Genomic DNA, 27,100 nt, shown 5'->3' on the forward strand with positions numbered 1-27,100 from the left:
TGCCAAAGTCATAAGCTTCAACGCCAACTTGTCCCAGTACTTCAGGTTCTTGTTTAAATAGATTTCGGATCAACAGGGACATCCAGACAAGCTTCAAACTCAGCAGTATAATTACACAGTACCATAATGCTTTGTTATCTTACAGCTCACCAAATAAATTCTTTAGCAGCAGATGGGATTTCTTGACATAGATCAAATACGTTTAATCTATTATGCTTTTGAATGAATTAACAGCAAACGCCAAATATTTAAAAAGTGCTCAATAAGACAGGTTTGCTCTGTGAGTCTTAGCTAAAAGCAATTTAATTTTTCTAATGAATTCAGAGGCATCTATACTTAAGGGTCATGTCAGAATAAAATACATATGCTTAAAGTTCTGCTTTAAAGATAGAATGCATGTAAATATAAATAAAATGATATTATTGTTTTCAGTTTATTCCTGTTATAGGGCAGTTTTAATTCCCATCTTCTCACTGCTGCCACAATGATCACTCCTATGGACTTCTAGAAAAGTAAATAATGAGAAGCATCTTCCTCCCTCTTTACAGCAGATCCACACTTGCATGTCACAGTCTCAGTTTCCGAAGCTGAAACCTGTGTTTGCCAGCAGGGAGGCTACCATTTCCTAACACTATGCAGGCCTGCAAGCTCTCCAACAGCGACTCCCATGAACACATACAGAACTTGTAGCTTGTGAACCTGGGCAATGCAAATCTGTCCTAACATGGATTAAGATGTTTTCTTCAAAAGGTAAGCAAAGGTTTTTCCTTGTAGAAGCCCCCAATATATTGTATTAAAATACCAATACCAGTCTATTTCTTACACTTCTGTAATTGTACATTTTAATTCTAGCTTCTAAAATTATGAATGAGACTGAGTAACAGTATCCCAACAATAAGCACAACACGCTGGATACATTCAGCAAAATTTCATCCCCTGAAAGGAATACAGTGGGCTGATTAGGCATTTAATCCCAGGAACCCTCAACACTTTCCATACTAATAAGAGCCAAGCAAAGCTGCCTGGAAAAAAGGGGCAATGGATTAGAGAACAGGCACAGACATGACTGAGAGCCCTCTCACAATCCCTGCTCAGACTGTCTTTGTGTTTATAGGCATTTAAATAATATTTTAATTACAAATAACAGAAGTCATTGTTACAATGAGGTTAAAATACTGATGTAATTTCAGTGGCATATGCTGACCGCATTTGAACAGCCCAGTTCAGATCAGCCTGTAGCAGAAGTATATGATGTGTCATCAATATTCATTCATCCATCAATAGTCATGTCATCATATTCATATTGGGTAACTTTTTGTTACCCAAAAAGTCAGCCTCTGCTAAGACAGTCTTAAAAGGGCACCATCCAAATGTCACATCAAGCATCCCAGTGGGCAGTACACTGAGATTACAGTAAGTGGCACTGTATGACATGGATCCCTCTCTACTAACACACAGAATTTTTTTTTAAAAGCAAATACATAAAAATTATTTTGCTTGATTTATATTTAGCTGAACATCTGATGCAATTTTGAAGGTCTTAAAGGGTAAAATGCCTATAAAGAATAATGTTCCAGAGGTTCAAAGCAGTCTGATGCACACTCTGCATGAAGTGCTTGGGTGCTCAGTACAATTAGAAAATGAAAGCACTTCCATGGATGTTTAAATGATTATTTAGGAGGCCAGTTCCAAAATCCCTGATCCAAGGCAATACAACAGAGTAGGCACGGGGGGAGGTCTTAAAAACACCACACAACTACATTTATCCAACCACACTTCTTAAAACTGTTTCAAGAATATTAATCTACTTCAAGAACATGAAACAGCTAAATTAATTACTTAACTGCTGATGTTGGATTTCTGACAAAAAAGTCTCTGGATTTCTGCACCATGAGAGACAATAATTAAACACAAAACCAAACAATCAACCAAAGCCATTCAGCCATTGTAACTAACTTTGCAAGGCAACAGCACATATAAGTCACCTGCCAGGAAGTCCTGGGCTAAATAAAGATTTTATAGCTCTAGTATTTCCAGTAACAGTTTAACACACAATCTGCTATCTCAGCACAGTCACAGTAGAGGTGTTCCTTTGTTATTATCAGGTTAACCATGGTTAACATGGTTAAGTCTAGCAAAAGCTTTTCTAAGGTATTCTGATATTATAGAAATTACTGAGCCTAGACCTAAGTTTAACTTTTATTACTATATTCCAGGCACTAAATGGATTTGATTTATTTACATTTTAGAAAAGTAAATTTAAGTCTCATTTGAAACCTCTATAAATAAACAATATTTTCACAAGTGTGAAAAGTGTTCACCAATCCAGGTTTAAAAGTCCTGCTACAGGCACGGATAGCTTAGTTATTTCACACTTTCCTTGAAAGAAATAACCCTAAACTTGTATGCTTATTTACTGTTGGAAAAACAAATATAGAACATAGCTTAACAGAATAAGGTATGTATTTTCCTTACTAAGGTTTTCAAATATGCATCATGCAAACAATACATATCAAAGCATTCTCCTAAAACATGTAACATACACAAGACAAATTCCAGACAATGGGGTTTTGGTTCTCTCCCAACCCCCAAACAAACAGAAGGTATGTGTAGAATAAAACATGGGAAGATCCTCACAGTAAGGTAACTGGTACTGGCCTATGTTTAAGAAAAGAACAAACCTTGAGCAAAATAGTTTAAATTACTGTCTTATTTCATCAAGTGTATGTATTTACTTTTCTTTTAAAATGCTTAAGATTACTCTTATCATTAAAATGTTTACAACATAGTAAAAGCTCTTGATATGCAGGAGCCAATACTTGCACCAATTTTATAGTAAAATGTTCATTGTATACACATTTATTTGTATTCCTACAAATATTCTATAAATTTTAATATATCATGTAGAAAAAAATCCCACTCTATTTACATAACCACAATCTGTTAACACCAAAATGCTTCAGTGCAAACAAACCAAACTTCCCATGACATTGTACTATCTTTCAAGCAAAATAATTTAACTGAGATCAAATTATGACTTTTTTTTTTAAAGGGAGGTGAGAAAAATACTTTTTTTTTTCCCCCCAAAATGTGAATTATTATATGTATTGTCACATCTAGTCTGTAGCAATATTTTGGATAATATGGGAACTATCATTTCTCTGTGTAAACATGTATCACCCCCAGCTTTGCCACCATGTCCATCTCGAGCATCTTCAAAGATGCAGTTGATATAGAAAGCAAGGAACAGTAACTTCAGCTGGATCTGTCTTCAGCATGATTTACTCAATTATGTGGTGTCAAATTCATATATTCAGACTCTAACATATATTTAAGATTAAACATGTATTTAAGTTATCCTACTACAGGCCATGACACAAAATTGCATTGATATAAAAAGCTAACAGTGTCTGAAGGATCATATATTGCAAGCCTATCAAATTTAGGAGATTAATCACATGCAATGCCTAATGAAAAAAATTACTGAAATAAATATATTCAGAAGAATTTAACTTAGAAGTATCTTTTCCTTATCAGAGTTGTTAATGCTGAAGTCCTCCATATACTGTCTCATTTGCACTATACTGTGGATTATATTCCTGTTAGAACAAAGGGATACTGCTTTTTCATTGTTTTTCAAAAAATTTACAAAAAGAGGAAGAAAACATTGTAGCTGGAATTCTTTTCTTCAAAAGACTGTATGTTATGAGAAAAAGTCCTGTGCACTTAACAGGTACAGGCTAGACACCGCTAAGTGGATAACCATGTACCCTGGCAATTCACATACTTTGTTTTGTAGGATGGTTTTCTTTTTGCCTCCTTTTTATATACAGTAGCTTTTTATGCTGGTATTCCATAAAATTTATACTTACCTTGGCAGACTCTGCATCACACAGTACATAAAGCGTGCACGATACAGAGCACCTACTTAAAGAAACACACTCACCAATACATATTGTAAACTTTTTCAAATAATAAAATGGAAATTGTGTTGTCTATGAGGGCATTTTCTACCAATCTGTTCTCACTAAGTGTGCTTTTTCTAGTGCACTATTGCTTACATTTTAAACTCATGGGCATTTGTGAAAAATATGAGAGTCCCATCAGAGCTGATAGGCTGTAAGAACTGATCTACTTTTGGCCTCAGTTTGACCTCAGAAAAATAAATCTATTATTGGCCATCCCTTCTTTTGCCTCAGAATAACAATTTAAACATCAGTTTCAGATTAGACTATTTCACATGCTGTAATGAAAAAACAGAATGCAGTCTCTTGTGTTTCATTTAAAATTAGTATCTTTCACTGAGATGATCTCTGTCAAATATTTTTCAGTGAAAAAAAGGCTAGTCCAACTGACAAAATCTTACACACTCTTGACAGTAATTTAAAATATTTAAAAGATATAGACCAGATGATTCTATAACTCCTTTACACTTTTAGTTACAGCTTTCATACTCCCAATTTCAGTGAAGAACTAAAGGCCAGGGTGAATAGCTACAGGATATTAATAGAGTAAGAAAGACAGCAAAGACAGCTTTAAATGGGTTATTTCTAACAGTTATTACTTGTTATTAAGAAAAATAGTTAAAAAGTAGCTGCTTATTTTCGTAAATTAGTCCAACTTTTTTCTGGATACAGTCTCATCCCTAGTCTGAAGAACTTCCCCCTTACCCTAGTACGATTTCTACAGACCAGTATACTGCCACATACATTCAACTCACATGCAACTTTGCCATCAATACCTGTAAAAACACATTTGTGTCTGCCTCTTGTCGTCCCGTCCCCCCCCCCCCAAGTCATGCAAATACCTATATACAAACCTAGAGAAAACACTGGAATGCCCCATTCCTTGTCTTACCTTTTTACTCCAAGAGATTAATGTGATAATTATGCAGCACAAAAGCTAGTTAATACTTCTCATGCTTCACCAAAAAATCTGCAGTAATTTTAAAAACTGTAGTAGATGAGGCAAATTTAAATACACCTGCTCACACTAACCATTTTTCTCCTGCTATCACTTGCTTCCATGCTAGAGATCCTTGCCCTGTTGAAGTCCATATTCTATTGTAAGTGTAGAAGTTATAGCCCCACTATAACTAATGTGAACTTCACCACATCATTTAAGCTTTATAATAATGTCAGGCATTTCAGTATCACCGGAATTTTTAAAACACTAACACTAGTAAAAGAGAGAATACAATTTAACATTAATAATTAAAGTTAACAACATATGGTCCTGTATTTCCAGAAGTGAACTGCTTGTATTGCCACAAGTGTTTTAATGTTTCATATGTTGCAATTTAAGATTTATTTCTAAAAACTCAAGTTTAACTCAGAAAATCCTTTTTACTTCAAGTAAGAGAAAATTTTTCCTAAGGATGAGCCAGCTTAAAATAGAAAAGGTTGTACATACCTTAGGTTCTAGGAAGTACCCTTTAAAATACCGATACCGAACAGGAACTCCTCTAGGAAGCTCTACAGTAGCTTTCCATAATTGACTGGGGAGGGGGTGGGGGGGTGGGACAAAACAAAACAAAACCAAAACCATTTCAAAATACAGCCTAACAGCCACCTCAGACATATGTCTGTCCTAAGTGCTATTCTAAAATAAAGTTTAGTGTATTGCTGCAAGAAAGGTTTTTACAAGGTAACTTAGCCAAACACACACAAAGCACAATAAATACTTCGAACTGAAATAGCACTTTCTAAGCTACAGATCTGAAGTGCTCTAATGGAGCAAGAATTCTCATCGTCATTTAACAGATGGGGAAAACATGATGATGTAATTCAGGGACTCATCCAAGATCACACAGCAAGTCACTGCCAGAATTATAAATATGTCCTGCGAGTCCTATTTTCCTGCATCATACAAACAGCGATAGGCAGGGCACCATTTTAAGAAATCACTGGATTCCTCCACTGCATTTAAACTTTCTTCATGTACACTCATCTTTATATACACACAAACCACTTAAGAGTTTTAATGCAACTCTCATTTTAAATAATCTTCTCGCCATCTCTTTATAGCCATAATAACAACTTGTATAGGTTAAAAAGAAAGTAAACACTAAAAACATTTCCTGTATCATGTTGTATAGTTATGCGACTGAGAATTATCCATAGTAGTTTCTTATTCAAAATGTCTACAACTAAACTACTGAAATATGCCAGCCACAATGGTAGAAGCATCATCTGTAACTAGAAAAGCATACCCAAGTTAAACATTTTCTTAGACACATTCTTAAGCATTCAAAATGTTCAAGGGCAACACAAGACATTCTGGAGAGTTTTACTAACAGTACATGTAGCTCAATAGTTTACAAACTCAAAGCCAGAATAAATTTGTTGCTCCAGAACTCCAGCTACTTCAAAGGGAACAAATAAAAAACCCAAAAACCCACAACTTACCGATCGTCAGTTTGGAGAACCACTGCAACTTGTGGATTCCAATTTCCCAAAGCACTGCAGCTCCCACATATTGCAAAAACCTCTCCTAAAAAACCCCAAACAAACAGAAAAACTCCACAATCATCATAACTCAAACCTATATGGAATTAGTAAGTACAGCCTAAACGGTCAAACCTTCAAATACTTTAAACACCGATCCAAACTCCCTCTTTTTGGTTCAGAAAGGAATTTCCCCCTACCCAAAATTACAACGGTGTTTTCTTCTCCATCTTTAAGACAGACCACACTGAGAGGGACTACTGACAACCCCAGCCCTTAAAAGGGTTGGTTTTCAAATCCTCCTGCAGTAATACTGTTCAAAAATTTCTGCAAATGCAGCAGGCAGATTTTCACTGTAAAATGCTTATTGTCAAGATGAAACAGGTTTTTTCCTATATACTGTATAGGGTGGGTTGTTTTTTTAAATATATATACACACACAGTACTGCAGTAACATACATGTCTAAAACCAGCATTCTCTGAAATTCATACCAATAATCTAGAAAACCCAGACAAGTAAGAGGTTGCTAGCATCATTATCAAGACAACACATCCATTTAATTTTATTCCTGTGAGAAATAAGATTAAATTTTGCTGCTATGCTTTCTGGTTTTTATTGGATATAAAAGCATAACACACAAAAAAACCCCCCAACATTAAATTGTCACACTCTGTCTACCCGAACGCATACATACATATGCAAAGAACTCAAAAGACTACAATAAGGTAAGAATGCTTGATTCTGGGATATCCAGGAGTTAAAGTTAACATTGCAACTTATCCTTGTTTTTAATACAAAACCTCTAGAGATATATACACACACACACACACACTGTAAGAACAACAACAATGATAAATACAAACGGAAAGGACAAATTAGTATCTTGCTTTTACAGAGTTTCAACAATATTTTTAGACACAAGAAAAAAATCCATTGTAGAAGGAGAGTATGTGAAGTTTTAAAATATATTTATGCACCATCTGCTTAACCTTTTAGTCTTGCTATGCAAAATGTAAGAACTACCAGAGTATTGGCGCAACTTCTAAATAAAATGTAATAAAAAAACAAAACTGAAATTTACTTCAGCCTCTAACAGGAAATGCCTAAATGTAAAGTTTCAAACAAAGTCTCCCTTAAACTGAAGTAGACAAGAGGAAGTTCAGCTAAAGTTAAATTAGCCCCTAATATGGGGGGGGGGGGGGGGAACACGACACGACACACATCATTTGAGAAAAAGGGGAGAGAGTATCCAGAACCATCCTGCATGCCTCAATAGGAAAAAGCAGAGATCAAACTGATAGCTGAAAACTCTGAGATAAAAAAACATCAGTCTTAACAAAAGCAAGATACAAGCATTGTGATGGTGATTTCACTGGGAAAGCAGTAGCAATAGCGTTGGAGCCACAATAATCTGAAGATACAAAGGAGGCAAGCTATATACAACAAAGATACACTACCTTTTACTAAGCCAAATATCATAGCTGGAACTTCAAGTCTGAAATAAGAGTTTTCAGGATGTACTTATGCCTCTAAAATTGTGTCCATGTTTTCCAGCTATACAGGTTAATCTAAACAACCAGGTTTGTTTATGAAAGAAACCCCTGCAGACCCAGGGGTTGCAAAAAATTTACAAAAGCCAGGAATTAAGTAAGGTAATTTGTTCCTAAAAACAGCCTATTGAAATAATTTTTGAGAACATCTTGAACTACAATCCCTTTTTTTATAAAATCTTTTGTTCCAAACCATTAAAAAAAAAAATCCAAGCTTTTTGGATGTTCACTGTAAGCAGACAAAAATCAGCTGCATCAGTATAATTACTATGCAGTTCACTGCACACAATTGCGTAAGTCAGGTGCTTTACCTTTTCCACTCTGTACTGAGACACATGGTTTGTTTTTGCAGGGAGGAGATAAAGGGGGGAAGGGAAACCACCTGAATACCACACAGTTAGAATTTCTGACTGGAGATATTAAAAAGAAACTAAAATTCTTTTAATATCCCTTTAAAATAGCAGCATTTAGTACATCTTAGTGTACACACTGGCCAACCTCTGAAGTGCCATCTAAATTATATTCCTCTTAGTAGCAGCTAGCTAGAATAGTTTTCTGGTCATCTTTTTTAAACAAACAAAAGTGTGTGAACATTCAGTGAATACTTATCACCCAGTAAGGTACAACACACAAAAGGCAACATTTGAACAAGATGCACAGTCACCTCTAAACTCACTTCAAGAATTACATTCCAAGGCTGAATCAGGATTTGTAAAATGCTGCTTAAATTATCGCAGGAAAGGCACAAGCGAAATGCATGATAAACTGGAACTGCCTTTTCAAAGGCAATTCTAAACTCAGTGGGGTTTTGGTTTGTGTTTTAAGCTCAGGGGTCCTCAACTTCTCCCTCTTGCCAGGGAATGCAATGCTGCTACTGGCAGGGCTCCTTCAGCTACAGCAGAGAGGAAGCTGCTCCAGGCCTTCTGCCCAGTCTCAAAGCTTGCAACAGCCTCACTGATGTGGCATCTCTCTGCTCTGGCCAGCTCTGTTGGAGCAGAATTTTTGTGTGCAACTGGGAGCTAGAAGCTTCATTTTTTTATTTCATATTAGCTAATATTTGGCCACCTAGCAGTCTCTTGGTATGGGACTGTGTCCCAGTGAAGACCTAAAGGAGTCACAGCTAGTAACCGGTGATCCTCTTCCTTCCTCTAGGATGAGGCAAAAATGAAGCACTCCATGTCACAAATATATAAAAGCTTATGTCAGTGTGTTGGGCTTAATCACCAATGTTGACTCCAGAAGTGGTTTGTCTAGAGGGAGGAGCGAGTCAAAGCATCATTCCTATGCTGGTGATGCCCTTTTATCCTGCCAATTAGCCTGGAACCACTGGCTTTGTCATCAACAGGAAGGGACAGTGATGAGGACACAGGCAGCATGTTAGCACTCAAGGTGAGGATTCTTGTCTCACCAACTAACTACTCACCATGATGATCTGACAAAATCAGTACATGGTGTTTCTAAATAAACTGGAAATTTTGCTGTTTGTTTCAGATAGCTTTGAAAACCTACCTCTCTTCTTTCACAAGACTGCATCTTGCCACCGCTGCATCTCAAAGCTCTTCTCCCCGGTCAAAACCGACAGTATCAATATTGTCATAAGCACAAACAACCTTCTGTGTCAACTCTTTATGCTATACATATGACAAATATGTCCAGGTAATTCTTTGTAACCAACCACTGAGGCAGGATCTAGTTCTCTGTAATCCTAATTTTTGTTGCAGATATTATCAGATATTATTTCACATCGAAAGTCAACTTTGCTAGTGACAGTGCCATCACAACAGCAGAAGCAACACTGTAAACAGGGCAAAAAGAGCATGGCTTGCAATACTCCATTATATAGCTACACCAGTGCTTTACAGCATCATTTGATCTAAGGTCAATTTATTCTTGAATTTTAAAGTTTTCTCCCGAATGCTATGAAACCACTACTCCTTACTAAAGGCTTCATGTCCACATTGTGTGTCAATGTTCGGTTCCCAAATTCCCAATCAAATGGGGGAAACACAGGAGAGGTCTAACATGGGGCAGATGTCAAAACTTTTAAAATGTTTTTATGATTTTTCTTCCCCAACTACAACAGACACTTGTGCCATCTGGTATTTGTCTGTAACAGGAATTTTGCCAACCTGTACATGCTCCCACATTCATCTGCTTCTGTTAGGCAACCACCAATTAATTTTTTGGTGACCTTCCTTCAAAGTTCCTAAAGATGAAGGTCAAAGTAATAAGCAGAATTTATCAGCACTAAATCTTGGTGTTCTACATGATCTGACACCTTGTGTTCCTCATTTAGATTACAAAAGTTATTTTACACATTTTTGCACAGACAGAATACTGAATTAAGCTGCATATTCTTTGTCCTTAACTCCTAGTAGAGGTCACATGTTGTTATGGAGAACTTTCAACAGGGATGCAGAGAGAATAAAAAACCAGAACAAACTCATCAATGCATGCCTGACCATCATGGTCCAGTATGTAAATACTCGTTCCCAGAGAATAAAAAGTTACTAGAGACAGAACACTGATTTTAGAACAATCAAACATTCCAGTTAGCATCAAAATCTCTAGCACAGTATGAAACTGTTGTTGGAAGAAAAAGGTAAAGATTAATTCCCAAATCTCATTTTCAAATTCCTATGTGAAATTTCTTAATTAATGTATTTTACAATTATTTATCATTTTGATATTTGAACTGGCGTGTTCTTTTACCTCTGAAGAAAACAGAAAAGACAGCCTTTGAACATTCTTCTATTTAGTCGTCTTCTAGTTAAACCATGCAAAAAGGAGAAAGCATGATTTGGGTACCTGGTACTGATGGTCCTCTTACTTCAAAAGTGACTTGAGAAGAGGTCATACTTGCAGAACTTTTGTCTTAGGATAGTTGAAATCTCCTATAATGGGAGCAAAAAGATACTACATTTCAGGAACAATACACTACATCTGTTGCTGTCCTAAGAGGAAACATGAATCCCACCACTTATAGGGAAGCAAGCCACTAATGATGTTACTGTTTGAGTGAGCAGTAAGAATAGAAAGCTCTTTAAAACCAGCAGCAGCCCCAGAAAATAGCATCCAGCTGCAGAAGACACTGTTGCAACACTGGTACAAGAAAAAGATTACTAAATCAAATACCATATGCAAGTATCAATATCATGTAGCATTCATCAGTCTTAAGCTGAGATTTTTCAAAAACCCCTGTTCTGACTAATTTTGCTCCCAAAGAGGCCACTGGAAGTTTTACTAAAAGACATTTAAGATTATGATCTTTGGCAAGCAGTAACTTCTGACTGCTATGCTATTCTTCAGCATCCTCTTCAAAACACAAGAAAGGTTTCATAGATAAGCACTACCACCTTGATGGAAAAAGGGGAAGAACCCATGACAGATGACAGCTCTCTGCTGTCACAGGCAGTGAGTTGTTCATCACCTTGGACTCTGCGCCCCTACTAATACTTCCAGCCTTTCATATGGAGCATCAGCAACTAGAAGCACCAAGCAGACTTCAAAACACCACATCAGGAAGGAACTGCTTATAGCCTCTGTAGGCCAGGACAGCAGCTGGAAGATTGACCCTGCTTCAACTTTCTACCCTCCTCCAACACACAATAACTTGACGGAAAAAAGCTGGCAGAATCCCACTCTCCCCATTACAGCAGAAACACTATTGATGTAAAATATCCTTTTATATTATTTATGAAAGTAGTAGTCATATCAAAGTCCAAGTCTGGATGTTGCTAGACTAACAGTCATCACCCAAGTATATTCCTTTGGACATGGGTTGCAAAATAATCATACTAATTATACGCAGAATTAACTTTGCAATGCTCTCAACTAATTCATTTCTTTGTATCACTGTGTTGGGTTTTTTTAAACCAAGCAAGTAGAACATTTTTATTGCTATTTTTGGACAGGACAAAAGCAGTTTATTTCAGTACAACGTTGGTCATCAATCCTTTAGTAACAGCTTTAATAATAATGACAAGAACTAACGACATTAGAGAGCAATCTACCTTTCATTAGCTCTACAAGCCCTTGCCTTCAAAGAGCACAGGGTAGTTTAACAGAAGCCTTGAAAGCAAGAAGAGCTAAAGAAAGTCAGATACCAAATAGGAAAAAATATAGAGGGGAAAAAAAAGCTCATAATCAATCCTCATTCCTCCTGGGCAATCAGACAGTTAGTTAAGGTCTGAAGTTTAAACACCTACACTTTTTCTGCTGGACCTTCTCCTCTTCCTCCTCTCAATCTATTCCTTTTCTAACTATTGCTGCCTTTACTTTATATTCTGTTTTCTCCTCCCTTATTGCCCTCTCTCCATGTCAAGAGAGATAACTTTTCAGTGGTAAAGGAGAGCAAGAAAATGGTAGCAATATAGATGCTTCTGGTCATATATTCCAATTCTGCATGTAATCTTTTACAAGTAACATTTCTGTAAATGATAAATTCCCAAACTACTGAAGCTAGAAATAAGCACACTTCATAAACAGGAATTCCATGAAGGGCGCACCCTTTATGAACTTTGTCATGCATGTGTCATTAGGTGGTCTGTATGTTAACAGTGACACATTCTAGCATTTATTTTTAGCAGTTATTTACAGACACAGAAGCGCAGCATGTTTCAGTGCTGAAACTAAAACTGGACTTGTGAAACTGGTCCACTATGACACAAAAAATCTCAGTTTGAAGCAGAGAATATAAACTACTGGTGTGCATTTATGATGACACTGAATAGTTCAGGGCCTTGGCTGTGTTCACCGACTGTCCTTGCTTGGACACCCTTTAACTGAAAAGGCAGAAGAGCCAAAGGTGAGAGGAAGTAGGCAAAAATGCCTTGCCAAAGACTACAAAGCAGGTAAGTGACAGCTGAAGCCTGAAACCAGTTCCCCAAAGCAAGAACAGGCTTTTGCCTTGTAAAAAAAAAAAAGTTTCCTTGTAAAAAAAGCAATGTGACATTAACTCAAAATTAAACTTGATGAAAACCAGCATGTCTGTCTTACTCCAAATTAATTAACTACCCATCGGTTCTTAGAGAAAATTGGAAATCCTGTTATTAAGTCTATAAAGGTTTTAGCCAATCTTGTAAAAATTCTGTGTACCTACTTGCAAGACATTGTGGGCTTTTCTAAACTGCCTAGCAAAAGAGTATTACTTTTCTATGTAACAGTAGTTAATTGTAAGGAGATTTTGATAAACTGATTTTGTAAAGTTGTCAAAATTCTGCCCAAAAGGCATTTTGTCTTACAGACCTACTCAACCTGCCCAAGGGATGTATATCAGGAGAAGAAAAACTCTAGTGTACATCATCAAACACAGGCATGATTTTTCTAGCAGAACTGCAGCTACAGGTATTGCACTTACATTCACATTTAGGGTCAAAGTACTACCACTCATTTTGAAGAAACGTTTTCTAGCAGAGCACTGTATGTAAGCACACAGCAAGGAAAAAATAGATCTGCTTTGTGTTAATGGATCAAGCCTATGCTGTGTATTATCATGCACTTATAAAGCATTCTGTACTTTCAAGACATGACATGAAAATGCTTTATTTAGGGGAAAAAAGCATAAGTTTAACTGTCTAGTTACTGATGGTTCCTGAGAAGAGGGAGCAGTTTAATTCCCAGAGAGAAATGGCAAGAAACCCTGGACAATCGAATCCTCCGACCAGTAGGTGTCAGCTGATCTTTTAAACCCTATGTTCCTTCCTTCAGACTTTCAGTACTGCCTCACCAAAGAAGCTGACGAAGAGTAACAAAATCCTCTCTGCTCCCCACACCTGTAAAAATGGACTGTTTGGGAGAATGTAAAGAATCCTCAGCTCAGAGGGGTCATAACTGTCTGCTTAGGGGAACTGAAACAAGTTAGAACAGTTACATTAAAAATGTTAAACGCTTCCTAATCAGCAAATATTAACCAAGTCAACCGAGCAGATTTACAAACTAGAAGTCCTTGTGCGACAAGGTTTTTTAAGCAACCTTTGGGTTCAAAAGTATTAAAGCTAAATTCACATCTGCTGCAATTACATGCATCCAAATGCTAGCCTGGGGTGCAAACAATTGCCCCTCATCCTATGTTCCACTTCCTCCCTCTGGTCAGCTTTTAGGTACTGCAACTACATGTAAGCAAGCAACGAACACCTGAATCTCAGTCATTTCCTCACAAGAAAGAGAGGTCTCACCCAGGCAGACATTCACACAATGGTATCGGCACTTCGCTAAAGAAAAAAAACGTATCTCTACCTAGAGATTCTTGCTTTTACAACAGAAACATGTTCTTTCCCCCACCATGCCACAGTTCAATTCTCTCACACTCTCCTCCTTCCACAAAGCAAACTCTTACCTTCTACAGTCTCTGAAGGCTTCCTGAGGAGATGGTGACTGCACAGCAGCAACAGCACTCTGAGCCCTGGGGCTGCACTGATCTGCCTTCAAAAGCTTGACTCAGATAACCCTGCCCATCAACCAACCTCACTGTATAAAATAGGCTGGCTGCAAGACTTCCAGAGCAGGGGCAAGACGAACAGCCTAGTAGGTAGGGTCATGTGCAATCTTGGTTCCCCTGCCACAAGACAAAGCTCTCCTCATGGTCTTAGATGGGAAGAAAAGCAACTAGGAATCTTGCAATTTCAGAAATCCACTTACTTGCCTTCATACACCCAAAAGAAAAGCAACAAAGATTTTAAGCATAGTATCCTGCAGGCTGAACAGAAGAGAAAAAATGTACTCCTTGTTCTAATATTGCCTATAAAGCTTTCCTTTCACGATTTTCTCCTCCTCATGGGCACCTGAAGGAGTACAAGAGTGACAGGAGTTAATGTACTTCCCTAAATAACAGGGAACCCAAGCTCTTCCCTCCTGATTCTAGAAGGGCACTTCTAGAAGATGCAGGCAAACAGCTGTGGACCCCTAAAGGCACTTGAAAGAAGAGAAAAGAAGACTTTTCAGACTCTCCTTCCGGCATAACACAATCAACTATTAATGTATCACAAAATATCATAGCTTTCCTCTAAAATAAGGTAGCAAAGTTCATCATGGATGGGGAAGACCAAGATAATTTTTGGTTGTAGTCAAAATATACCAGAAGATGGACTTAATTTAGTAATTCCAAGCTTGAAGTTCATTTGAACCTTCTGGCCTACAGGTCTGGTGGTATATAAAACCCCTTCAGGACACTTCAGCTTTAGTAGATTATTTCTGCTTCCCCCCCTTAATTTCCTTAACCTTTCCAATATATTTTAAGAGGTATTGGCTGTTTGCTGTCCCATATCTTACACTCAGTATTTCAGGCTTAGATAAATACACAGCAAGTAATCTGGGAGAATCCTGGAATATAATAGCCTAGCTTGCAAACACTAAACAAATTTTAGACTCAAAAATTCATAGCATTCATAAAGCCAGATGACATGCTCTCAATACAAGCGAGATTTTTAATAGCAACTCAAATAGGTTTGCAAGGCTCTGACTTCTAATGCTCTAAGGGCAATGTTTGAGACAGGCTTGAAGCACGATGTGATCATTTTTTTCTACTGCAGAGAGTTACAAGCCCAAAGGCCTTGAACTTTTTTTGTTGTATGGACAGAAAACTTTCAAAATTAGGCAGGAAACACTTTAGGCAATGATATTAAGATATATCTGAATGAAAAGCTGACTTTATCAACTATGAGTTGACTATAAGGGCTGCAGAATGGCTGGTTATACTTAGCACTAGAAGGAAAAAATACACATTGACATCTAATGGGAGAAGAGAGGGGAGACAAACAGATCAAACCTCAGGAAATTCTACGCTAGCTTTCTAAATTGGGGGGACCCGAAGAGAAGATTTCTATTGAAAATAATCAGAACTCGTTACAAAAATAACTCCAAGATTAAAGGGGAAGCAAAATGCTACTCTTCTAGTACATGAGGGGAATCCAAAGTTTTATAAGTTCTATCCTCTCTAAGATGCATCTAATGGAGTGTGAACTAAACCACCTTCATTTAAGCTCCTAAAAGTTAGATGACTGAGATCATTTGAGACCTTGACCCTTTGCATGGACTTAGTCCATTGAGAGTAATCGGTATTTGGCAACATGCTGATGAGAAAGCCAAAAAGCAGCAGACTTACACCGAAACATAATGTGTTATGCTTTTTCTCCCCTCACCCTCCAAAAAGCCCCAAAACCCTACCTAATAAACTATTAGTAGACATTTCTGATGTAAAGCTATCAACCCAAAACTCTCTTCAGTAACATTATGTTTAAGGATGACTGGATAATACACAACACAGATTTTTCAATGAGGATAAAACACAGCTTATAAAAGTATCTTTTTAATGGGTGATTTTTTTTTTTTTAAGATATCCAGATATACAAATTTCTATAAGTACTTAATGGGACTTTTCAAAGGTAATTAGACAGACAATTAAAATGAGACAGCTAGGTACCTAGGTGCCATGATATTCTCGTAATGCATTTTAATACTTTCAAACATCTGGTTCTTAATGTAAGAACATTTTTAATCACTATATTACTGAATTTGCTATCTGTAGAAGAATAAAGACCATCTGTGCACAAACAGGCTCTTTCATGCCATTAGCACACATTTCATCACAGACCACAGTGCAGACTACTGGTACTGCAAGAAGTAAACATATGCTCAATTATTTCAAAATATCGCTCCATTTTTTTGCACATAAAGATCAAAAGGGCAAGGACTAGAAGGCTGCAGTATTTTTGCTTATATTTTTCTGATTTTAAGCAGACATTCTCCCCCTTAAAAGTACAGACTCATGAGACCTGTCAACACCAAGGAGAGGTCCAACTCCAGCCTGAAGCAGGGGAAAGTTGCCACAGTCCCAGCCAAGTTATTTGAGAGCTGGGAGTGCACGCTGGCAGGAGCGGGGCCAATGCAGGGCACCACAGCCTCCTGCAATGTTCCTTGGGAAGCCTGCATTTGAACACTGTCACGCACTGTGGGAGAAGGTACTGTATTTACACTTTACCTTCTTGAAAGCTTTGCTATACGCAGCAATAGAAAAGCCACCACGCGTCAGATCTGGTGCTATGCTGAACAAAGAAAAGATATGAGCCTAAGCACACAAAACTGCTGTTTTAAGATGCAGTTTTGTCATTTTTACTCACAACATTAGACTCTCGAGCATAAAATATTGACTCGTTACTTCAGACTATGCCTTTAATATTTAAATGATATCTATTCAAATCCAATTAAACTTGTAGTATGAAGAACAGATTTTGTTGCTTGTGGTTGGTCCTAACAAGGTATCAGAATATTATAAAGTACACCTAAGTAACAAATTAGGTATGTAATAAAATTAAGTAACAATAGTTGACAACACCTGGATTTTAGAACAAGGTCAGAGGATGTGCTTGTCAGGACATTCACTCGAGAATTTTTAGAAACAGCATTACAGCATCAACTCCTTCATTTTCACCCAAACAACCAGAAGGTTATTCCTGCCCCCTCCTTTCCCCCTGCACCTTGACTGCGTGAGAAAGGACTGCCACAAAGTCAGCAGCTCTCTCATACTGCATTGCAGTATTAACATTGGACAGAAAACAAACTTGCATACAAGATTTGGACATGCTGTTCTGATTCAAAGGCAGGAATTTTACCAATAGGGCTATGCTGACATTTAGAAAGAAGCAAAGCCTGAGTACTATTTCTGAAACAGCATCACATTAGTATATAGCAATAGAGAAAAATATCTTTAAGATGCTATTTTCAGTATCAATTTAACTACCCATTTGCAGGGCCAAGCCAGCCCTGGTAATCAAACACAAGATCCCTATCTGACATACTGTGTTCACCTAGAATGCATCTGCTTGGTTTTAAATAACAAGAACCTAATGGTTTTCAGCATTTTTAAAATTCCTGTCCATATAGCAGACTCTTCTGTCTTAGCTATGTCACAACAGTTTTGTAGACAAAGTTCTTGAAAAAATGGTTGGGGCATATTTGCAAGTAAACCAGAACAGCCTCAGTTTGATTTCTCTTTGCTGAAGTGTTGTTCATTATTAATGTGTGGCTGACAAGATCTTAATCAAGTAATTTAGCTCTTTGTGATCATACTAACATTCCTCACTTAGAAATGACATGGACAAATAACATGTCTAATGCTCCCCACAGTTCTCAGTACTCAATACAACAACAAGCAACTTTTTAAAAGGTTTTCCAAAGCCTGTATCCATTTTATTGAGGAGCACCCTGCTTTACTAAGAGATTAATTATGTGGCAGTTTAGACTAGTAGCTTCTGTTCAAGACAAACAGCATTCCCTTGATTTTTTAATATTTTCTACAGTTATTTTACAGGCAACAGTGCTAGAATAGAAATACATACAAAAATCTGTAAGGAAAAATATCTTTTATGATAAAAAATAATTCCATTTATCAACTATTTCACTCTAACATTAACATTTAAAATATTTTGAAGGCTAATCTCCACCTAACAGTGCATGCTTTAATGAATTAAAAACACTGACAAGTAACTGCAAGACAAGCTATCGATTCAAAAAGAAAGAAAGAAAAAAATAGGAAAATTAATCTGTGCCTCCTGCAACAGCCTGGTTAGGAAGCAGATAACAAAATCTAGAGTTGTCTTATTAGTCCATATGAGGTCAAGAATACTAAAACACAAGCTGTTAGTATTGTTAGCGTGTTCCTTCGCTCCAGAGCAGAGACGCAGAGCAGAGCAGAGCAGAGCACAGCACACACACCCCCACCGACCGGCGCCGCAGGGCGTCCAGCCCGCCGCACCCCGCTGGCCGGCCTGACGGGGACTTACTGAGCGCTCCCCGCCCGCCGCGGGCGGCTGTCCCACCGCAAGCCCCACACAGCGCAGCACTGCGGTCGGCTCCCGGCCGGGAGGCGGCGCGCCGTGTCCCCGGGCCCGCCTCGTCCCAGCCTCCCGGCCGCTTACATAATGCAGCAGCTGCGGGACCACCCCGGGCCAGGGCTTTCGGCGGGGACGTAAACAAACAGACCCACCGGCCCGCCGCGTCCCCGGCCGGCAGCCCGCCAAGCCACGCTCACCGGGTGATGGCCCGGACCCGGCCGCCGCAGCGCCGGGAGCTCAGCGCGCCCGCTGCCCTCCCATCAGGATGCCCCCGCCCCGCGCGGCACCCCGGTCACCCCCGGGCGGCACGCAGCCTCTCTCTTCCCGCCTCCCCGGACAGCGCACTCTTCCCCCAGCTCTCCTCAGGGCCGAGCGCCACCCCTCCCTTCAGGTCGCAGCACGCCAACCGACACCATCCGGGAACACCCGCGGGGAGAGCGGCACCGCTCCCCCAGCACCCTCCCGCCACCGGGGCGCGAGCCGAGCCCCCTCAAGCCCCAGGTTCCCCCCAGGGCCACGCACGAACCGTCCCCTGCCGCCGCAGAGCCCGACCGCGACGCCCAGCCGGTGGTGCGGACTGACCTGCCGAGCGCCGCTCCCGGCTCCCAACCCCTTTGTGCGGCGCTGCGGGCAGCGCCGCCCGGGCTCCCTGCCCCTCCTCCCGCGGCCGGGTTTCGCGGCCGCTGCCCAGGGCCGCCTGACAGCGTGGGGCGCGAGGGAGGGGAGGGGGCGGCGCGGCCGCTAACCAGTTCCAGCTGCCCCGGCCAAACCGGAGAGGGGCGGAGCGGCACGGCGGAGGTGGCCCCACGTGACCTCCTCTTGCCGACACGTCACTCCCCGTGGCTTCGGCCCCGCCTTCCCCGCCGCAGCCAATAAGAAGCGAGCAGGAAAGGTGGGGGAAGACCGTGCCTTTTCCTCGAAAGCCCTGGGCCGGGGCCTGAAGGCGGGGCTAAGGAAAGGCGAGGTGCGTGAGGGGAGCCAGGGTGGTGGGAGGAGGCGGCTATGCGGGGCAGGGGGACGCTGAGGGGGGAGCTGACTTGCGGCCGCCTGCCCGCGGCGGGGGAGCGCTCTACTCTCCCCATCTCTCCTCAGGGCCAGGCACCAGCAGTTCCCTGCACTGCAACCCACCAAGGGCCGAGCACCGTCCCCCCGAGACCTCCCGCGGGGAGAGGGGCACCACTCCCCCCAGCGCCCTCCCGCCACCGGGACGCGAACCGACTCCCTCAGGCCTCGGGTCTCCCCGCGGGCACGAATCAACCGTCCCCCGCCGCCGCCACGCAGCCCCACCGCACCCCCACGGGCCCCGCGCCCCCCCGGCCGGCGGCGTGGACTGACCTGGCCGAGCGCCGCTTCCGGCTCCCAGCCCCTTTGTGCGGAGCTGCGGGCGGCGCCGACCGGGCTCCCTGCCCCTCCTCCCGCGGCCGCTGCCCAGGGCTGCCTGACAGCGCGGGGAAGCGGGGGCCGGCGTAGCCGCCAACCGGTTCCAGCTGCCCCCGGCCGAACCGGGGAGGGGGGCTGACCCACGTGACCAGCCCTTGCCGACGCGTCACTCCCTGTGGCTTCGGCCCCGCCTTTCCTACTGCAGCCAATAAGAAGTGAGTAGGAAGGGTGGGGAAGACTATGCCTTTTCCTCGAAAGCCCTGGGTTGGGGGGAGGGGGCTAGAGAGCGAAGCGGGGGGGCTGAGCTGAGGGGGCTGTTGCCCTGGGGGAGGTGAGGCGGTGGGGATGGGTGGCTGTGTCGGGCAGGGGTGAGCTGAGGGGTGGGAGCAGGGCAGGGGCCTTGCTGAGACAGGGCAGGCTCCCACTACCATCTTCCTACCCCCTGAGGTCACCTTACCTCAGGCCAGGTCCCCAGTACCTGGGAGCGTGAGGGCTGCTCTGGGGACAGGTAGCCCTGTTTCCTTGAGGTACTGTTGGGTTGCAGTGGCTTAGGCCGGCTGTGAGCTCGTGGCATCAGGTGCATGATGACTTTTTTTTGTGCTATGAAGGGGCAGGCAGCATGCCTTTCTTGAAAGGCTTTGGTCTCTGTGGATTTGATGGTGGCCATTTATCTCCATGTGCATTTTTCTGACACCCTATCTGTGCGGGTGTCCCAGCCCTGCTGGCAGGCTGCAGCCTCTGTCACCTGCTGAAATATGGGGTGGCAGGAGCTGGTGCCCCTGCTCCCCACACGCCTGGGTCAGGGCTCCCAAGGAGCTCCCCTGCTGTCATGCAGGCTCTGCCTCTTCTTCTGTGCAGGTCTGGTTGCCCGTGTGCCCAGTCACATGAGCAAAAGGGCTGTCATTCATGGTACAGCTAAAAACGTGTCTTCACAGCAATGGCACCAAGGCAAACCAATGTGGGAATGCCTGTGCTGGAGTTCTGAAGCTGCAGGCAAAGTTTAAGTGTGATACTTGTCTCTGTTTCAAGGTAGCTGAGACCATTGGGTGAAGATCCCAGGGAGCTTTGCTGCGCTAAAAGGTAGTGTTGTGTTTGGCACTGTGACTTTGTGGCTTTCCTGAGACCTGATTTTATGACAAAAAGGGTATCCCACTGGAATTCACCCAGCAAAGTATCAGCAAATAAAGGGAAACTATTTTCCTCTGTGTTTTTGGGGGAGCTTGTGCTCTGTTTTGTAGCAGAGCTATGGAGTTGTGATAGTATGACCAGTCCTTTCACCCTAATAATAAGCTTGCATAGTTTGGTAAGTAACTTGCTTCTGCTTTACACAACTTGTGTCAGCTGACAAATAAGTTGCAGTTTGAGTATGCAGAGAAACCGCTTATCCTGTCTTGCATTGGGAGTTAGCGCCGTTACAAGTATGCTGCTCCATGCTGTCCTTCCATCTGTCATTTAAATAGAGGGCTATTTTCCATTTATTCATCCCCTGCAAATCCAGCCATGTTTATAAGTAATCTGTGACACAGCCCTGGATGTTGTAGGGAAAATGTATAGAACATCTGATATTAACATTCCAGAAAAGTATGTAATACTTCTGAATTGCTGAGGTCTTTATGTGAGTATTACAAGATCAGCGTACCCTGCTTAAAGGAAAAAAAAAGTAGGGGGAGGTATGCAGTAAAAGGAAATGATAGCAGAAAGCAGTTTATTTTGAAGCCAAAAGGATAAGAGGAATTCCTCTGGGTAAGGAGGAGGGAGGGTTGGTGAAAAGTGCTTATTGGAAAGTGAGGATCTTGTAACTAGTTCACATTTGTGCTTAACAAACCCTTAGTAATTAAGTAAACATGAGGATAATTAAGTCAACATGAGGAGCCATCACTTCTACAGGTGTAATCAACAGTGAACTGAAGACAGAGGAAGAAGAAACTTTAGAGGAAATACTATTTAGAAAAGTAATTGTCTATTTGTTTTCTCTTGCCCATTTTTAAGATTGATTAGTTCAAGTAACTTGTTGTAAAGCTGGGATATAATTGAACACTTTCAAACATGTCTTGGTGTGTTATATTTTTCAAAAATGGGTCTTTGATATGGTGCCAGTCATGTTATAAAATTGTACTATTAATGTTTTGTTAAAAACTAAAGTAGAACATTGGTCTCTTTCAGCTCTAGTATTTATTTCAAAAAATGCCTGTATCTAGTCAAAACTATTATTGCATTTCCTACAATAATTCATTATAGCTAAAAATTGCAATTTAGGCCCTAAATGGATTCAAGAAGTACTTGTGTTCATTTTATTAAAGATGTACATCTCCCTACTTCTTCACTAAGATAAGAGAAGCTAATATAATCAGCTCAATTGAAATGCTTAGAGAATTCTCTTTTTCTCCTTGTAAACTTCTGTGGTTGATTTCAGCTAAAAGCTGACGTTCTGTCAAATAAACCATTTTTTAATTCTTCAGATATCTTAAAATAGTATATATTCATTTGGAAATAATGTTAATGGGAATTCCTGTGCTGCATTAAGAGAAACAGCTGATTCTAAACAGTGTAATTTGTCATGGCAACTTTCAAGGACTAATTTTCTCTTTAAAGGTAACTCGAGTTTGTCAAAAGCAGAGATTATTTTCTTCATTCTGTAATTGATAAGGCTTTTTAAAGGGAAGAAATTTCATTTAGCTGTATGATTCTTTTCCCTAAACAATTAATGTTACCATGATTGCATCAGTAGGACTGCTTTTTGGGTTGAGGCAAGTCTTCTGCTCTCTGCCTCAACCTGTGAGATCCCCATCTTGCTTTGTTCTTAAGCCTTTCACTGAAATACAAATTTTAATAATTTTATTCCTGTAAATAATTCCACTGTACTACTTCTTGGTCTTGCTGAATAAAACAAAACCAGCTAATTAAGAATGATGATTAAGCTTGTGCTCAGTATAGAGCAAGTAGGAAAAGGGTGGGATGGGAAATATTGTTATGTCTTGGCTTAACCTGAAAAAAGTCTACATTTAATTAAGCTTGCCAGTGTACTTTTTTTTTCCCCTCCTCCTTAAGGAGTTGCTTCAATATGGTTGGGTCGGATAAGGTCATACTTTGCCATGACGCAGCAGGCAAGTCTCAGCTACTCTTTAAGATAATATAAAACTGTACAGTAATTAGAGCATGTAGATGAGTTTATAGAACTCTTCTTAAATATCTGTCCAAAAAATTAAGATTGGTGGTCTGCTTTTCTTGTTTACATAGCAACAAAATAAAAACAAAGGAAATGGGGTTTTATAACATATAAGCTGAGTTGAATCGAGTTGCTGTTTGCAAAAGTCCCAAAGAGATCCAGAAAGACAAGGCTACAAGATCTGTTTCAAGTGTGGAAACACAAACTCGATTTAAACTATGTGTGCACATGTTGGAAAGCACATTTTCCCCTTTCCACTGCAGTAGTTTAATAAGAATTACTAGTACTTAGCCAGTACTGTCTGGCAAACTGCTTCATCTTTGTTCTGGCAATGATACTGTTGTGATGAAGTCACTGAGCAGGAGTGAAAGAGCTAAAAGATGCTGTGTGCATGCAGCCTCCTCAAACACTGTGGAAGATGCCTTAAAACTGTACCTTGCTCCCAGCCATGACATAGGGTATGAAGCGGGGTTGGAGGTGGTGTGTGCCATAGGCAGAATATCAAAGTAGCCTTGAGGCTGTGCTAGTTGAGATGCAAAGCCCAATGGGACTTAGGCAGCCTGTTTTTTGTAAATGATGACAAGAATACTTGCCCAAGTGCAGGAAATAAGTGGTTGAGGCTAATGTATAGAATACACTAGCAAACCTATACTAAAAAGGCACTAGGAAATGCCTTTGAAGTTTTATGTCCATTTCTGTAGCCGATGTAATATTTTTCTTCAGCTGCCAGAATTATAGGTTCAACCTATAAATCAAGCTTCATTCATACTATAAGTAGTTATAAAGATTGTGAACATCAGATTATAGATGTGCTTCTTCCTCCTTCATAGTTTGCATTATCAATTCCGGTGAACTGATTATACTGACACCAGTGCTTGCAGCTGATGAAAGCTGCATGTATTTAGATGAATTGCACTCCTTATTTTACTGCACTTGATTTTTCTGCAGTTGTTCTGGTTCTGATGGGTTACTGTGAATAAAAATAGCTGGTAAAATTATGCAAATGAATGCACTGCATGCCTCATGCAGTGCATTCATCTCATTAGCTATTTTTTATCTTGTTGTAGAATCACTTGTTTTTGAAAATGCACTTCTCTGACCTTTTCTCTGGTGCTGAGTATTGCTGTATCATTATCTAATGTGAAATCTGGACAATTTACAGGCACTAAAGAAAAGTGATGCTAAGAGACTGGAAGGTATCAAGCAAGAATAAAAATTGCAAGACAGTAGATCTGCTATTAGCATGGCAAAAGCCTCAGTCTCATGGAGAATGATGAGGAAGGATTATTAGAAAAAGGCCTGTTGTGCAATGGCTTTTTCTCTGTAATGTATACTGTAATACAGTATAATATATTTTTTCTCTGTGGACGAGTTAGCAGTTAGTCAGAGAGCATAGAAACACATCAGAGAAGTGGGTAATAATTAAGCAAGAAGATAAGGCTGTGTTCAAAAGTTTTTAAATGCCTACAGTGGGGAAACATAGAAGGTAAGCAAAAGGTGTGGAGGGAGGGTAGGAATGCTACTCTAGATTTGCAATAGCTCAGATTTCTTTTTGACTAGGGGAGATTATTGCCTAATACAAGGACTAGGTGTGCTGGTAGCAAATGCGACAACATATCAGAAAGGTGCATAAGAGCATCACTAAATATAAAAACATAAATATAAAATGAAACCCTTATGTGGCTACTGTTAACAATTATCAAATTTATAACATGAAAAAGAATAGTTACAGATATTTCACTTTCTCCTGTAGAAAATTCAGTCATTTTCAAACAATGTTAATTTTCATGTATAATCTGGCACCAGTGGTAGACAATGTTACAACAGAAAATTTTCAAAAAAAAAACCCTGCAGGTGCTAATACAATGTTGCAGAAATGAGATTGTATTAGAAATGAGACATGTTATAATCTAGTCTTGAGGGTGCCTGAGCATGATTTTCTTCTTGATCTAAGCTGGTTTGTAGTTTCTGAAATGAAACATGTATGAGAGGTGTTTCACAATAAAACTTAAACACCATCAAAGCACCACATTTAAGCTGGCCAAAGTCGATTACAGATATGAAACTTTTTTGTTTTTTTATATAACTAAACCAATTTATATAGTAAGTTTTATGTGTATATATAACTTAAGTCGTATAGTAGGTTATACATAACTTTTTTGTTTTATTTTTGCATATATAAATGTGTATGTGGTATTCTGTGAACTCCTAGCTCTGTCTGCATGCCAATTACAAGCCATTCTCTTGTGTTCTTGCACAAAATCTTCTTGTGTTACCATCTCCATCTCGTTGTCTCTGAAATTGTACTCAAGACCTCCCATGCTCCATTTGCCAGCATTTCACTGTGTCAGAGACAAGGGTGGTCAGCAAATGGAGAACAGTAGCAGTTGTGGAATATGACACAGATAATGATTTTTTCTTTTTTTTTCTCTCAACAACAGGGAGGAACACCTGCCCTAAGATAAGGAAGGGGTTTCCTATGACAGCAGGAAACCTGCACCTGAACTGGTGCAGTTCAAAATCCCATTTCAAAGGTCACGTTTATGCTTTAAATGAAATGTGTGGCTGAATTTTATGCTCTGCCAGATAACAGTAGTAGTGATGCAAGTGCTTCCTTTGGACTCCGTGGGTCAGGGCTAGAGATAATGCGGGGTTGCAGCGTGACAGTGTCCGGTGTTTCCTGGGGAGAAGGACAGTGGTGCTCCCAGTGCCCATGTGAACACCAAAGGGCCCAACAGGGCCAGAAATATGCCACTTCTTACTGTCCATTGGAACTTTCTACTTCCAGACTCAACATTCCTTGAAGTGTGCCTGTATTGAATATACTTATATGGAGAAAGTAAGTGGGAGACCTCAAATCCAACAGGGGAAAAAGTTAGCTTTTCCAATGCTCTACCACTTTTGTTTCTCCTCCATCTGCTGCACATACCGATAATGACAGAGAAACATGTTTAAGTTTGTTATTGACGTGAAATTCTTTAAAAGTACAGACTCCTGTCTGTGACTGATATTTCTTCCTTTTTATACTTACTAAATAGGTATCAATTCTTATGTGGAAACCCTAGGTTTACTGCACTGTTGTTCCTAGGAATGCAGCCATACCCCAGGGACACAATTTCTTTCTTGTAAGCAAAGCTCAGCTTGAAGAGAAGTTAAGGGTGTTCCTGGCCTAAGCCAGTCTCGCATCTGGCTGCAGCATTTTGGCTCTACTACACCTGCTCTTGCTCTCCTGCCTGCCCTTTGTACTCTCTCTGGCCCTTGTCTAACCTTTCACTGAGCTATACTAGCTCTCTATCAGAAAGTGGGGGTTTTGTTTGTTTTGGTTTTAGGTTTGATTTTTTTTTTAATTAGGTTAGTTCTGTGTTGGGTCAGTGGGCTGAAACAATTCAAAGCCAGGTTGGATGAATGTTAGAGCTGTCTTGGCACAAGTGGGGACATCAGAGCTGGAAGTTAAATCCTCTTTAGCTGCCAGGGAACTGCTTGCTGCGACAATGGAGTTGTAGAAAAAGCAGCTCAGAGACAGATTTATCACTTGAGGTTTTAAACAGAGACAGCTATCAGTGAGTGACCTCAAAGAGGACTTCTGTAGGAAAACAGGAGAACATGTCAGTTACTTTACACCTACTCTGTATTCTTGGCTGTCTCTGTCATGCTCTTGTAAGCAGAATGTGCTTATTCTGCCCACAGCATTGAAAATGCCCAAAAATGAGATTTCTTTTTTTTTTTTT

General features: G+C 40.4%; 2 protein-coding genes across 14 annotated transcripts in view; one reads left to right on the forward strand and one right to left on the reverse strand.

The window, feature by feature from the left end:
- Nucleotides 1-20,304, reverse strand: part of GPCPD1 (glycerophosphocholine phosphodiesterase 1) — a 49,051-nt gene extending 28,747 nt beyond the window's left edge. For 2 of the 8 annotated variants that reach the window (XM_076334935.1, XM_076334941.1), the window contains exons 1-4: nucleotides 20,162-20,304; nucleotides 10,806-10,891; nucleotides 6,408-6,492; nucleotides 5,413-5,497 (exon numbers count right to left, since the gene is read on the reverse strand). In XM_076334935.1, coding sequence (XP_076191050.1) covers nucleotides 5,413-5,497; nucleotides 6,408-6,492; nucleotides 10,806-10,854 — 219 coding nt within the window. In that variant the 5' untranslated portion in view covers nucleotides 10,855-10,891; nucleotides 20,162-20,304. Of the gene's footprint in view, nucleotides 1-5,412; nucleotides 5,498-6,407; nucleotides 6,493-10,805; nucleotides 10,892-14,334; nucleotides 14,379-18,717; nucleotides 18,736-18,775; nucleotides 18,833-19,352; nucleotides 19,387-19,408; nucleotides 19,536-20,161 lie in introns of those variants that run through there. The other 6 variants (XM_076334936.1, XM_076334938.1, XM_076334937.1 and 3 more) reach the window with 6 other exon arrangements.
- The window catches only part of SHLD1 (shieldin complex subunit 1), a 97,303-nt gene continuing 90,474 nt past the window's right edge, over nucleotides 20,272-27,100 (forward strand). For 4 of the 6 annotated variants that reach the window (XR_012995049.1, XM_076334943.1, XM_076334950.1 and 1 more), the window contains exons 1-2: nucleotides 20,272-20,421; nucleotides 21,236-21,286. The gene's annotated coding sequence lies outside the window, so the exon portion shown is untranslated. The remainder of the gene's footprint in view (nucleotides 20,422-21,235; nucleotides 21,287-27,100) is intronic. The other 2 variants (XM_076334946.1, XM_076334948.1) reach the window with 1 other exon arrangement.

This window comes from Aptenodytes patagonicus, chromosome 3 (assembly GCF_965638725.1).
Source record: "Aptenodytes patagonicus chromosome 3, bAptPat1.pri.cur, whole genome shotgun sequence".
NCBI lineage: Eukaryota > Metazoa > Chordata > Aves > Sphenisciformes > Spheniscidae > Aptenodytes > Aptenodytes patagonicus.